The sequence below is a fragment of the Pteropus medius genome, unplaced genomic scaffold, assembly GCF_902729225.1.
Source record: "Pteropus medius unplaced genomic scaffold, Ma_sr-lr_union100, whole genome shotgun sequence".
NCBI classification, from domain to species: Eukaryota; Metazoa; Chordata; class Mammalia; order Chiroptera; family Pteropodidae; genus Pteropus; species Pteropus medius.
Window position 1 is genome coordinate 31,546,714 of NW_024354875.1, and position 14,409 is coordinate 31,561,122.

A 14,409-nucleotide genomic window follows, 5' to 3' on the forward strand; every position below is an offset into this window, starting at 1 on the left:
CGTAAAGAAATGCAAATTTTTTGTATATTGATTTGTATCCTGCAACTTTACTGAATTTATTGATTTAGTTCTAACAATAATTTTTGGTGGTGTCTTTAGGGTTTTCTATATATAATGTCGCCTGAAAATAGTGATAATTTTACTTCTTCTTTTCTTATTTAGATACCTTTTATTCCTTTTTCTTGCCTGATTATTCTGGTTAGGAGTTGTAATACTATGCTGAATAAAAGTGGTGAGAGTGGGCACCCTTTCCTTGTTTCTGATTTTAGAGGAAAAGCTTTTCACTACTGTGTAGGATGTTACCTGTGGGCTTGTCATACATAGCTTTTATTATGTTGAGGTACATTCCCTCTATACCCACTTTGTTGAGAGTTTTTTTTTTAATCATAAATGGACTTGGGATTTTGTCAAATGCTTTTTCTGCATCTACTGAGATGCTCATGTGATTTTTATCCCTGATTTTGTTAATGTGGTATATCACATTTATTGATTTGTGGATGTTGAACCATCTTTACATTCCTGGAATAAATCCTACTTGATCATGGTGTACGATCCTTTTAACATATTGTCGAATTTGTTTTGCTAATATTTTGTTGAGGATTTTTGCATCTGTTTATTAGGAATATTGGCCTGTAATATTCTTTTCTTGTGTAATCCTTATCTAGTTTTGGGATTAGGGTAATGCTAACCTTGTAAAATGAGTTTGGAAGTATTCTCTTGTTTTTTTGTTTTCTTTTTTTTTTTTAAAGAGTTTAAGAATTGGTATTAATTTATCTTTAAATATTTGGTAAAATTCACCAGTGAAGCTACCCTATTCTGGACTTTTGTTTGTTGGGAGGTGTTTAATTACTGATTCAATCTCCTTATTAATAATTTGGTCGGATTTCCTATTTCTTCATGATTCGGTCTTGGTATGTTGTTTCTAGGTACTTTACCATTTCTTCTAAATTGTCAAACTTACTGGCATATAATTTTTAAAAGTAGTCTCGTGATCATTTGTTATGCCGTGGTATCAATTACAATATTTCCTCTTTCATTTATGACTTTATTTGGGTCCTCATTTTCTGGGTGAGTCTATCTAAAGGTTTGGCAATTGTTTCTCTCTTCAAAGAACCAGCTCTTCCATCTTTCCTACTGTCTTTTTTAGTTTCTATTTCATTCATTTCGGCTCTGATTATTTCCCTTCTTCTAATTGGGCTACATTATTTCAGCTCTGTTATTTCCCTTCTTCTAATTGGGCTACATTTGTTCTTTTTCTTGTTCTTTGGGTGTAAAGTTAGGTTATTTTTTTTCAGTGTAGGCATTTATTACTGCGAACATCCTTCTCAGAACTACTTTTGCTGCATTCTGTAAGTTTTGGAATGTTGTGTTTCCATTATCATTTTGTCTCAAGGTATTTATTTTACTTCTTTGACACATTGGCTGTTCAGCAGCATGTTTAATCTCCACATATTTGTGAATTTTTGTTTTCTTGTAATTGAGTCTTAGTTTCATGCATTGTGGTCAGAAAATATGCTTGATATTGTTTTAATTTTCTAACATTTATTAAAATGTTTTGTGGCTTAACATATGATCTATACTGAAGAATGTTTCATGTGCACTTGAGAAGAATGTATTTTGTTGCTTATGGATAGAATGCAGTGCACATATCTTATATGTCCATTGGTTTAATGTGTCATTTAAGGCCAGTTTCCATATTGATTTTTCTGTCTCAATGATCTATTGATGAGAGTTGTGTATTAAAGTCCCCTACTATTATTGTATTGCTATTTCTCTTGTTTAGGTCTGTTTACTTTATATATTTAGGTGCTCCAATGTTGTGTGCATATTTATATCATGTTGGATTGACTCCTTTATCGTTATGTATTGCATTTGTCTCTTATTACTTTGTTTTAAAGTCTGTTTTGTCTGATGAGTATAGCTACACCAGCTTTCCCCCATCCCATTTGGAAGGAATATTTTTCCATCCCTTCACTTTTAGTTTGTGTGTGTCTTCAGAGCTGAAGAGAATCTCATCGGCAGCATAAATAGGTCTTTTTAAAAAATTTTTCAGCATTCTAACTTTTGATTGGATTTAGTCCATTTACATTTAAAGTAATTATTAATAGGTATCTACTTATCATTTTGTTGTTTTCTATTTTGTAGTTCTTTTCTTCTCTTGCTCTCTTCATGATTTGATTTTCTGTAGTGGTATGCTTAGATTCCTTTATCTTTGTATATATACTATAGGTTTTTGCTCTGTGGTTACCATGAGAGAAACTCAAATTCTTATAAAGCTTTTTACTAATACATCAGTCCATAGACCACCATGGTGTTAATATTCATGGTGTCTTAAACACAAACATTCCTGGGATCCAAATAGCGTCCCTAAAATGAAGAAAAAAGGGTGGACCGCTGTTAACAGAGACCGGTTAGGTCTCCAATCCACAATAGTTATGTCCATTATCATTAGAAGTGCATGTACTGGAGAAGAGAAGGGAGAACCTTATGGAGTTCACCACAGACAGACATAGCTTATGCTAAATACTTATGCACAGATATGAGTTAAAATACAGAGTCTCTCCCACAGTGGTTGACAGATGGCTGCTGCTTGAAAAGTCCTGAATTCTACTCCTTCCCTCAGGATGTCCCATGATGACTCCAAGATAAGGGCATCTTGACCCTCTCTTCTGCACTATCGCTAGGTTTTGCCTGACTGATCAGCCCAAGCCATATCAGTTGGAAAAACTTCTGAACCTACTCTTGGTGCTAAGTGCCTGAAAGGTGCTATTAGTAGAAAGAGTTTATAGATGTGGAAAGTAAGCCTAGAGATTAGTGACTCTCTAAGGTTACACAATTATTAAGTAACAAAGCTAGAGAGCAAAGCCAGGTATGACTTCAAAATCCATGTTTTCCCCATTTTTAACCCTTCTTCTGAATACCTATTAAAAGGAAATTATGAATCTGGTTATTAGTACTCATAAAGAGATGCTCTAGGATGCGGTATGAATGACATAATTTGAAACACCTCAAATAGTTGACTAATATTAAGAATAAATTAGCCATACTCATTTTTTCAATCAAGTAATTTTACTAAATTTATGTTATATTCTAAAAATAAAATCTCAGTAGCTCTCTGATCATGTCAACGGTCTCTAATCCAAACATACTACATACTCAACCAACAGTGGGATGTTGGTCATACCCATCTGCTGTTTAGATCAAGGAAATGATTATGAGCCAAGGTTCAGATGAAAATGGATCACATATGTAAAGAAAAACTTAAACTTAATTACTTGGAGATTTTTTTAAAGCAAGAAGAGTCATTTGATGAAGTCAGGGTTACTCATTTGTGATCTCGGTGCTGGAGCACCAAACATGGGTCGTTTCATCAGACTTGGAAGATTTTTAGAGACAAAGTTCAGGAGCCATATATGGACAACTAATGGTTTCCCTCGAGTTCCAGGGCCTCCTGTTGAGAGTTATCGACTTAATAGAATTAGTTTTAGAAAGTTTTATTGATTCCAACTGGTACTACTTTAGGAAGAGGAGACAGGATATACCTCCTATGCTCACGAAAGTGGGCCAAAGATGAGAAAGGTGAACCAAATTCTATTAGGTAGAACCAGATCTGACCTTCAACTTAAAAAGGCAATGAAAAACAAATGTGAGAATGGGAGATGTGTGACCCAGTCTCTCCCTTACCTAAATGGAGATAGAAGCCCCTCTCAAATGACTCACAGCCAAGGCATGGCTCAGATGACATTCCTAATCTAACGGCTGACAAATTCTTTAGATTTGCTCTTTAATGGTGACAATTACATGTACTCAGTTTTGTCACTTTTGAAAAATCATGAATATTTAACACACTAAACAAGTTTTATACTAAAGAGACAAGACGTTAGCATGTTAAGAACCTTGCTCCAGGACCCCAAAAGCTGTGTAGTTCTGATGCACTACTTACTCATTATGTGGCCTTATCCATTTTCTCTTCTTCAAAGTTTCTTCTTCTGTACAACTTGGACAATACCACCTATTCTACCTCAAATGGTTGTTACTAGCAAGAAAAAATAGGGTAGAATTGCCTCTGATGACAACATAAATGGTCAGGGTGCGATCCTTTTGCTGACTTGTTTACACAATGTTACTATTTTTTGTTTCACATTGCTACACTTTCCTACTTTCCATTTTTGGCGAATTTAATCATTGTTTGAAATTTGAGTTGAGCATTGTAAAACTATTTCTTAAAAGAGGTTAATTTATCACAGGAAGAAAGCAGACTGCATCTTATATGTAGGTTAAAAGCAATAGAATCATCACTGAGTCTTAATAGCAGCAGCTTATTATACATAGTAAAACAATGTACTGGGCACAGTTCTATGTGCTTTATATACATGAACTCATTTATTCCTCACATATGGTAGATACTAATATCATTTTCAGATGAGGAACCTGAAATACAGGTAGTAAATTGTAGTTGACATTTGAACCTACTGTATTGCCCTTCTTTAAGTCATACATGTGTAGTCTACATCCCTATTTCTTATTTTTAAATTAGCTGACATTCAATATTTTGTTTCAGATGTACAGCATAGTTGATAGACATTTATATAATTTACAAAGTGACACCTAAATTAGTTTATAGTACCTATCTGGCACTATAGTTATTACAATATTATTGACTATATTCCTTATGCTGTATTTCACATTCCCGTGACTATCCTCTACCTACCAATTTGTGCTTTTTAATTCCTTCACCTTTTTTAAATCAGCTCCCCAACTCTCTTACCCCACTTATCCAATCTGGCAATCACCAGTTCTCTGTATGTTTTCATTGTTTGATTAATTTCTTTAGATTCCACATGTAAGTGAAATCATATGCTATTTATCTTTCTCTGACTTCACTTAGCATATACTTTCCAGGTCCATCCATGTTGTCACAAATGGTTAAGTTTCATTCCTTTTTATGGCAGAGTAATACTCCATTGTATGTATGTATCACCTCTTTATTTAATCATCTATTGATGGGCACTAAGGCTGCTTCCCTATCTTGGCTCTTGTAAATAATGCTGCAAAGAACACGAGTGCATGTATCTTTCTGAATTAGTGGTTTGGTTTTCTTCAGGTAAATACCCAGAAGTGCAGTTGCTGGGTCATAAGGTAGTTCTACTTTTAATTTTTTGAGGAATCTCCAAACTGTTTTCCATAGTGGCTGCACCAATTTGCAATCCACCAACAGTGCACGAGGGTTTCCTTTTCTCCACATCCTCACCAACACTTGCTGCTTTTTGATTTATTGATGATGGCCATTCTGACAGTGTGATACTTCCCCAGTATTTTAAATGAGTGAGGATTCTAGGTGAAATCCTTACTAAAAGTAATTCTTTTATTAAGAAGTTCTTCTCTGGATTTCTGCACAATTTTGAAGTTGATTTACACACATTTACTCAAATCTTTCCCATTCAAAAACTATAGAATTTCCGGGGGTGGGGAGGGGAATTTTCAAAGAAAAGGGGGAGGGAAAGGAAAGCAGAAGGTAAATAAAGATGTAGATGTTCGAGAAAACAAAGCCAATTCAAATTGACAAATTATATAAATTCTAGAACTGTTGTTGAATTCTTGAAACCCAGAAAAGAGAATTCTAATAATCTGATTTAAAAAACTAGCTGATAAAGCACTTTTTTGAAATGCCTTCGGAACATTAAATTTTAGTGTATTTGGGAGCAAATTTACCAGTTAACATTTCTAAATTGAAAGTGGGTTTAGAGAAAGACCTGCAAATGTGACTTTAAAGGTATAAAGCTATCTTTTTCACACACAAATCAAACAGCAATGTAATTAAATTCTAAGGGTAAACTGACAATCTAAAGACTGGACAGTCTGCATTACCACTACAACAAAAATGTTTCTCTCTACCATTTTGGCTTCATATAATGAGATATTTGTAGAAGTATTTGTTCACATTTTATGTACCATTTAAACTGAGTTTTTTGGTTTTTTTTTTTTTTTTTAAAAGAAGGGGATGGTGGCCAGTGAGGAAAAAAATAGACCAAGTCTTTATTTTTGAAAAACAACCAAGTGTCTACCCTACTCCTGAGTTACAAATTATTAGGGTGGTTTCTACACTTCTTCTCTCAATGTACACACACTAAAGCTAATTCACATCAAAGATTTTAAAATTAGATGCAAAAACTGTATATTTTACCTTTTATCAGTGTTGACTCTAATAGGTAGTGAGGCCTATGAGAGACTTAAGAGAGAAGACCTTGGCTATTGTCTTAGGAATGTAATACCTGCTTTAATTCTGAGTGAATTCAGGAAACTAGAAAACGATTTAAGCTTCAAAAGATATATCCAGAGATTGCCAGAGTAACTTAAATTATTTAGCGATACCAATTTCCCATGTGAAGACAACATAAATTATTCATTTTGGCTAAATTAGCCATCTTGTACCTGCTAGGTTACTGGCATATTATCCAAAATCTATAGCATTTGTTTAGAAATGCTTTAGGAGGAAGAGGCAGTCTATAAGTTGATTCATATCCTATACATCTTTGATTCTAAATGATTACCTAAATAAACCCAGGTCAGAGGAAGTTTCATTTTTGGCTTATTCCCTCACCCCCTTTTTTTTCTTGCATTTTGACACTAGCACTTTCATTCATTCGAAAATATGGCAAAGTAGTGATCTACGCCTACACTAATCAAAATCAATTTCATGTTAGATTTATACGTCTTATTTCACCAAAATTTTAAACAAAACTAAGCATTTTTACTAATTCAAGACTTCAAATAGTAGTTACTATATGAACATAGTCCTTTGATTCAGAAAGATGAAAACAAAATTGAAAAATATGCGGACAGCACCTAAAGCACTCAATCAATGCTAACATTTCACTACCAACTCAATATTTTTTAATAGGATTTCTATCTTATCTATAGAGAGGAGCAAATATAGCTGTTAAGCCACTCCTGATAGTGCTAAGTGTTACTTACCTAGGATTAACCTTGATAATGGTTATTCAGTTTGCTTTAACAGCTTGAAACACTTTATATTTGTCTTGAAGTATACTTAAAGAATTTATTCAGCTGATTCTTAAGGAGCCAAGTCAGAGTCAATATCCTAAATCTTGAAAGCTCCCTTTGAATGTAATTTTCATAGTCTTTAAATTTTAACTGTCATTGTTTATTACTGTTTTGGCTACATTCTCTACAATTTCAGCAGCATCTTAGATAATGTATGTATGTACAATGAAAAAACAAAATGGCTTGCAATATCAGAAATAAGAGCCACAGTTTAACTGTACAATATTAAGGAGAATCTGTGGTAAGTACAGCTTCCTTTTTCGGCAACATGGACAACTTACATGTAAGTATCAGCATTATGAGTGTAACAATAAAGAAGTAATTCTTACAGGAGTAAAATACAGCATCCTGAAAAATAATGGTTTCTACCATACAAGGCAGTTAGAAAATGTTCACATTTTAACAAATCTGTACAAACCACAAAAAAATTGTTTATGGGACCATCATCCCACCTTGCTGTTAAGAACCTTCTAGAAACGTAGACTAACAATGAACAATTTATAAATCTAGTATCTATGTGCTCCACAGCCCTAGAACCCAAGAAATTGATTTAGAGAACTCTATGTGTCCCACGTGGACCATTTTTACATGCCTTGATTGTTAATGAATGCCTGCTTTTAATGTCTTTATGATGTACAGTCTATTTGCACCTTTAAGGAGGTCATTCGATCTTTTTAGCAAAGAAGCAACATCATTTAGCAGCAATTAAAGCGCCTTCAAGACTTAAAAAAAATACAATATCCAATTAGAAAAGCCATATTTTTAAACATTTGTACAAGAATAAGCTGCTGAAACTTGATAATTGAAATATGACATATGTACAACAATTTACAATAGAGCTAGAAGGGAATTTATCATTATCCTGCATAGAACTGGTCTGCATTTGGTTACATACTGTCACTTGTTTTAATGAACAAGGCCTGGTAACAAAACAAAAATATCTGTTAACAATTCTAACATGTTGAAAACACTGGAGATACTACAATTTAGTGAATTCAACTGATTTCAAAATAAGCAGCTCATTTTGTCAAAGGTGTAAAGTATCTAGGAATAATAGCTCTCCCTTTAACATAACCAGTGAAAAAAAGGACATGTGACTTCGAGGTACAATGTGGTAAAAGCCAGAATAGCAAATGACAAAGTCTAACTTTGTCCAAAGAGTCTAACTCTCACATTCTATTACTATAAAAACACAACTGTCACTGTCATTCAGTTCTTACTTTGGTTTCAGCAGATTAACTGCCGAATGCTGAAGAATGTATCCAGGCACTATAGTTCTTGTGTTAGAAATATGTCTCCTTTTTTCCATGTGTTTTTAAATAATGAAAAACTACCCTTCATATTAGAACTCTCTAGTAACAACCAAATGTATTTAAGTATTATAAACGTTATTTACAGTGTTCCCCCAAACAAACAAATCATTTTACTTATGTCTTAACATGGTATTCCTGTTTCTGTGCAACAGGCCGTCATCCTTCACTGTTCAAAATTACAGTCAGAAGTTTACATTTATTCACTGTCCATGATCCACTCTCATACAAATGATGCTACGAAGAACTTCAGTTCACAAACAGTTCTCAACCATGTCCTGCGTAAAAAAGAAAAGAAAAACACTCAAATGCTTTCAAACTCAAGTGTGCCTCTGGAAGCAATTCAAAGGTATGCCAATTTTGGAGGAAAGTCAGTAAGTAATTATGCTTGAAGAAGGGGGTGTTGGGGGTGCTGTCAGCCCAGCCATGTGTAAATTTCCTGAAGAATTTGATCTTCTCATGTGTGGGAGAAGATATGGGTCGTTAGCCAGTTGGTGCACATCAAATCGATCTTCTTTTCGGTATGCCAAACAGCGTCTTATAAAGGCCTTAAAAAAAAAAAAAAGCAATTAAAAACCTTTTCCTTTCTAAATATCAATCAACTGAATCTTATAGTAGGATGGATACATTTAAAACAATAGACTTTATTAGAAGTTCAAATCTTATGAAATTTTTTTCTGTAGAAATAAAATTCTCCAAATTCAGCTCCCAACTCACAGACCTTAGTGGTTCCTTTATAGTCTAAATTATTATTGCTACCATTTAAACGTATTACTGGAAAGCTTTACTTTTTTCAGAAAAATTTTATGGAGATAAAATATATATAACAAATTAACATTTTAACCCTTTTTGAGTGTACAATTCAGTGACATTAAGGCCATTCACACCATTCTGCAATAACACCATTATCCATCTCCAGAAATTTTCTATCATCTCAAACTAAAAACTCCATATCCATTTAACAATAACTCCCAATTCCTTCTTCCCCTAGCCCTTGGTAACCATTATTCTGTTATGATTTGGCTATTTTAAGTACCTATATAAGATATCTAGAATATAAGTAGAATCATGTATTTGTCCTTTTGTATCTCTTATTTCACTTAGAGTCATCCATGTTGTAGCATGCAGCAAAATTTCGTTCCTTTTTAAAGGCTGAATAATAATCAACTGCCACATATATACCACAGTTTGTTTATCCATTCATCTGTTGATTGACAGGTTGTTTCTACTGTTTTACTATTGTGAATAATGCTGTATGAACACTGGTGTATAAAATATCTGTTTGAGTCTCTGTCTTTTTATTTTGTTGATGGTTTCCTTTGTGTAGAAGCTCTTTTATCTGATGTAGTGTGCCACTTGTTTTTGTTGCCTTTGCTTTTGGTGTCGAATCCAAAAAATACTTGCCAAGACTGATGTCAAGAGCTTACCACCCATGTTTTCTTCTAAGAGTTATATGGTTTCAGGTCTTTACATCTCCAAGTCTTTCATCCATTTTGAGTCAATGTTTGTATAAGGTAGTGGTCATTTTCCCATCACCATTTACTGAACATACTGTCTTAACCCCATTGTATATTCTTGGCTCCTTTGTTCAGAAAAATAATTGACCATTTAAGCATGGGTTTATTTCTGGGCTCTCAATTCTGTTCCCTGGATCTATGTGTCTGTTTTTATGTCAATAATTGTTTTGATTACTATAGTTTGTAATATAGTTTGAAATCAGGGAGATGATGCCTCTAGTTATGTTCTTCTTTCTCAAGACTGCTTTGGCTACTTGGGGTCTTTTGTGGTTCCATATAAGTTTTAGGTTTGTTTGTTCTAGTTCCGTGAAAAAAGCCTTTGGAATTTTGGTAGGGATTACACTGAGTCTGTAGATGGCTTTGGGTAGTATTAATGTTTTTACAATAATAATTCTTCCAATCCATTAGCATGGAATATTTTTCCATGTATTTCTATTTCTTTAATTTCTTAAAGTCTTATAAATAGCTCAGTGTACAGGTCTTTCATCTCCTAGGTTAAATTTATTCCTAGGTATTTTATTCTTTTTGATACGATTATTTTATTTCTCTCATAGTTCATTATTGTACAGAAATACAACAGATTTATATATATTGATTTTGCATTCTGCCACTTTACTGAATTCATTGATTAGTTCTAACAGCTTTTTGGTGGTGTGTTTAGGGTTTTCTACACATAGTTGATCCTTGAACAATGTGAGGGTTAGGGGCACCGACTGCCAGTGCAGTTGAAATCCCCACATAACTTAAGTTAGCCCTCCACATGTGTGATACCCAATGGCTAACTAATCTTTGAACAACAGGGGTTTACTATGTGGGTCAACTGTATAATATGTCATCTGTAAATAATGAGTTTTAGTTCTTCCTTTCTGATTTAGATTCCTTTTCATTCTTTTTCTTGCATAACTGCTCTGGCTAGGACTTCCAACATTATGTTGAATATGAAATGCTTCATTTATATTTAGAAAACTCTGACACTTCTTTTTTCTAGAATTTTTATTCTGCTAAAATAATTCCCTCACCCTCTATCAATTTAGTTTGGCCAGAGGGTATGTCATTTTTAGCCATAATACTTTTTATCCTATTGAATATAAAGACTTTATTTAGCTAAAGGGAACACAGGACACTTCTATCTGGTTTTTGTTTCTTAGGTTAACATTGTACACCAGTACACTTTTGAAAAAGCTAAATATAACCACTATCTTTTTTCCTTCTCAAACTGGTTTTATGTATCCTATCCTTGAGAATAGCTTCTTATACAAAAAATCTACTGAATTAGGATTTGTGTACTTTAAATATGTGAATAGTAAAAAGTGAATATATCTATGTAACTGGCAACCAGATCAAGAAAAAGAACTTTACAAAAACTTAAGTCTCTTCATGCTGTCTTCCAGGCATAGGCTCTGCCTACAGACTACCTGGGTAACCTTATCTTAACTTTTAACACCATAGTTGGGTTCTAGTTTTGACCTTTATGTAAATGTACTCCTTTGTTTGTCAGTGAATCTTCAAAGGGATTAGTCTGGCAAGGTAGACAAATCCTTCAGGATCTGGGCCTGCCTTCTCTTGCTGTTTTTCTGTCTGCTCTGGTACTTGGTAGTCAGTCATGATAGCCAGGAGACACCGGACAATTTTTTGACACACACCTGGTAGAGGGAGTTGGTTCTTACCTATGGGGTGTCACACTATGCCTGAAGGAGAGCAGTGGAGTTTGGAAAGGAAGTTATGACTAAGTGAAAACTCTGATTATCCTGTTTATCTGTAACAGTGGATCTGTTGGTTACTTTAATTCATACATTGTATGAATAAGGATGGATAATTAGAGCTATATCCATCATTCATTATTGTAAGAAATTTTAAAATAATTATGAAACATTTACTAATCTATTTGGGTGTGTATAAAAAATTTAAAAACAAAAATTTAAAGTCTGCAGGGCAGACCTTGATTCATCCATTATTTTTTTTTGCAACAGATAAAACATTCTCAAGGGATAATTGATAATTCTTTCCCTTACTGCTGACACGAGAAATAACTAGCTTGTCTTGAAATTCTTAACTGCCACATAAATTCATGAATTAAACCATTTACAGAAAAACTAAGATACATACTTCTTAATGTGATTAAACTTCAATTTTAACTACTGTGCATGTTATTTGAAATTCATTAGATTTTTTTCTCAAACCAAATCTAGCTCATCATTATATCATGGTTAGCTTACTAATATTTATCAAAAGTATTTCTGATCCCTTAGGTCTTATCTTTTTAAGGTTTAAACAAAAAAAGTTTGAGGCTATTCTGAAAATGACTACGATATAGAAAAAAATCAAGAGTAACTGACACGTTGAAGGCAGAGTTTAAAAGGAAATGTCCTTCAGTGTTCCCTTCATCTAAAAGTCTTTATTCTCAATAAGAAAAAAAAATTATGGCTATAAATGGCATACTCTCTGGCCAACAGCAAGGTTAAGAAATATATAAGGACTAAATGTGCTTAAGATGCCCATACCAGGTCAGTAGAGGTACTTGGCAAAGGTGTATTCTGTAGGGACAAGAGGTTAAAAAATAAAAAACAATGTGACCCTCCCTGCCTTCCCAGGTTCCGAAACAGTGACTATAGCACCTATAAAGAGCCTAAGGGATAAAATCAGAGATGGTAAATCGGACTTTTTGTCACATTGCATTCATTCTTAGTCATTAAAAAATAATAAATGGTCCCGCATTGGCTAAATTCATTTAGTTTTTATTCTCACTGATGCTATAGATTGAAAAACAACGAAATTGAGATGCTAGCATTGTCAAGATCTTTTTAAAGGAGCATAATTACCTCATGAAAATAACTCATTATGCTTTAAAACAGGAATGTCAGTTTTCAATTGTCAAAATCTTCTAAAAGTCATTCAAATAATTTGCAAGAAGCCAATAAAGATGTAATGGATAAAATGAAATATGGGACAGTTCTAATAAACATACTGAAGTTACACAAAAGGCAGTACATTTTCTATTATGAAGGCCATTATTACCTCAATCAGGGATACCTAATAATGCTGATCTGTAAGAATATAGAAACTATATAATGCATGTTTATGAATAATTCTTATGGCTGACTATTCATACTGGAAAAAAATGTGAACTTCATGTGTTTGTCTTAGGAATTTCACAGGGTTTAAAAAGAACACTCCAAATGGGATAGGGGAGTGGTCAAAGAGAAATGAACGTTGTGATAAAGCAAGAATAAAAATGCAAACGTGAAAGGCCAATAGGAGGAAGGTGGGACAATATTAAGCACCATAAATGTCTTGCTAACAGAAATAGCTATTTCATGTTATCAGATAGACACACATAGATCAGAACTACAGAAAACCATTTGTTACAGATTCACCAACTCCTACACGCAAAGCAGAACTGAAGAGGTGGTCAGCCTTTCTCAAGAGCTACTACAGGGCAGCATAAGATCAAATAGCTCTGCTACTTATTAGCTGGTATGATTCTGGACAAGATACTTTTGCTATGGCTTGGCAAAAATACCTATACCCTCAAGATTGTTAAAAGATAATGTATATAAAGTATCAACAGAATATTTTTATTATTTCTTATAGAGTTGACCCTTGAACATTATGGGGAGTTAGGGGTACCAAACCCTCCCTATGCAGTTGAAAATCCATGTTATTACTAATAGTTTACTGTTGACCTGAAGCCTTACTGATAACTTAGCTGATTAAGACATATTTTGTATATGTATTATATACTGTATTCTTATAATAAAGTTACAGAAAATGAGAAAATATGTACATATTTTTTGCATTCATGACACTTTAATTTTTTAGATATTTCTAGGCTATGGGGTTCATCTCCAAGTTTTTCAAATTGTTGCAAATCTCCAAAAAATTTTCCAGTATATTTATTGAAAAAAGAACCATGTATAAGTGGACTTGTGCAGTACAAACCCACATTGTTCAAGGGTCAACTATATATTTAAATATTAAAAAATCTCGATATTTACTGATAAACTTATATAAGACATAAAAGTAATGATGGGCTCAGATCTTGTTGCGATTCCCCACCCACCTCCCCTAGTTTTCAAAGCAAGCTGGTATGCACCAAGAATCAGGGATTATATCTGGGTGCTTAAAGAAAACTATCACAACCAAAGGCCTGAGCAACTTTTTTCCAGAGCAAATCAGCCCTGACTGGACAGATTTGCCTACAATGGAAATCTCTTTTATTTTTACTTAGTAGTAAGTAATTACTTTGTTTTAAGCACAATTTATGAAATAAAATTTACTTCTCAAAACATTTACATAAATTGAATACCTTTGCTTCACTGCTTACAACCGGCTTTACAGGGAACTGGACTTCTGTGGCTTTTAATATTGTATTTTCTTGAAGAATGTCCTGTTGAGACTGATTGTGACCAAATGGCTAAAAAATAAAATGTTGAGAAATTTATCTCAAAAAAATTTAAACAGATAATATCAGTGAATTCCCAAGATACAAATGATTTGCATTGTAAAAAATCTTATTC

The 14,409-nt window shown here is 33.5% G+C and overlaps 1 protein-coding gene across 2 annotated transcripts in view; it reads right to left on the reverse strand.

Moving 5' to 3' along the window:
* Positions 1-1,059: 1,059 nt before the first annotated feature.
* Positions 1,060-14,409, reverse strand: part of TLK1 (tousled like kinase 1) — a 126,626-nt gene continuing 113,276 nt past the window's right edge. Inside the window, exons 20-21 of one of the 2 annotated variants that reach the window (XM_039855768.1) lie at positions 14,170-14,306; positions 1,060-1,126 (exon numbers count right to left, since the gene is read on the reverse strand). In XM_039855768.1, coding sequence (XP_039711702.1) covers positions 1,075-1,126; positions 14,170-14,306 — 189 coding nt within the window. In that variant the 3' untranslated portion in view covers positions 1,060-1,074. Of the gene's footprint in view, positions 1,127-5,675; positions 8,924-14,169; positions 14,307-14,409 lie in introns of those variants that run through there. The other variant, XM_039855767.1, reaches the window with a different exon arrangement.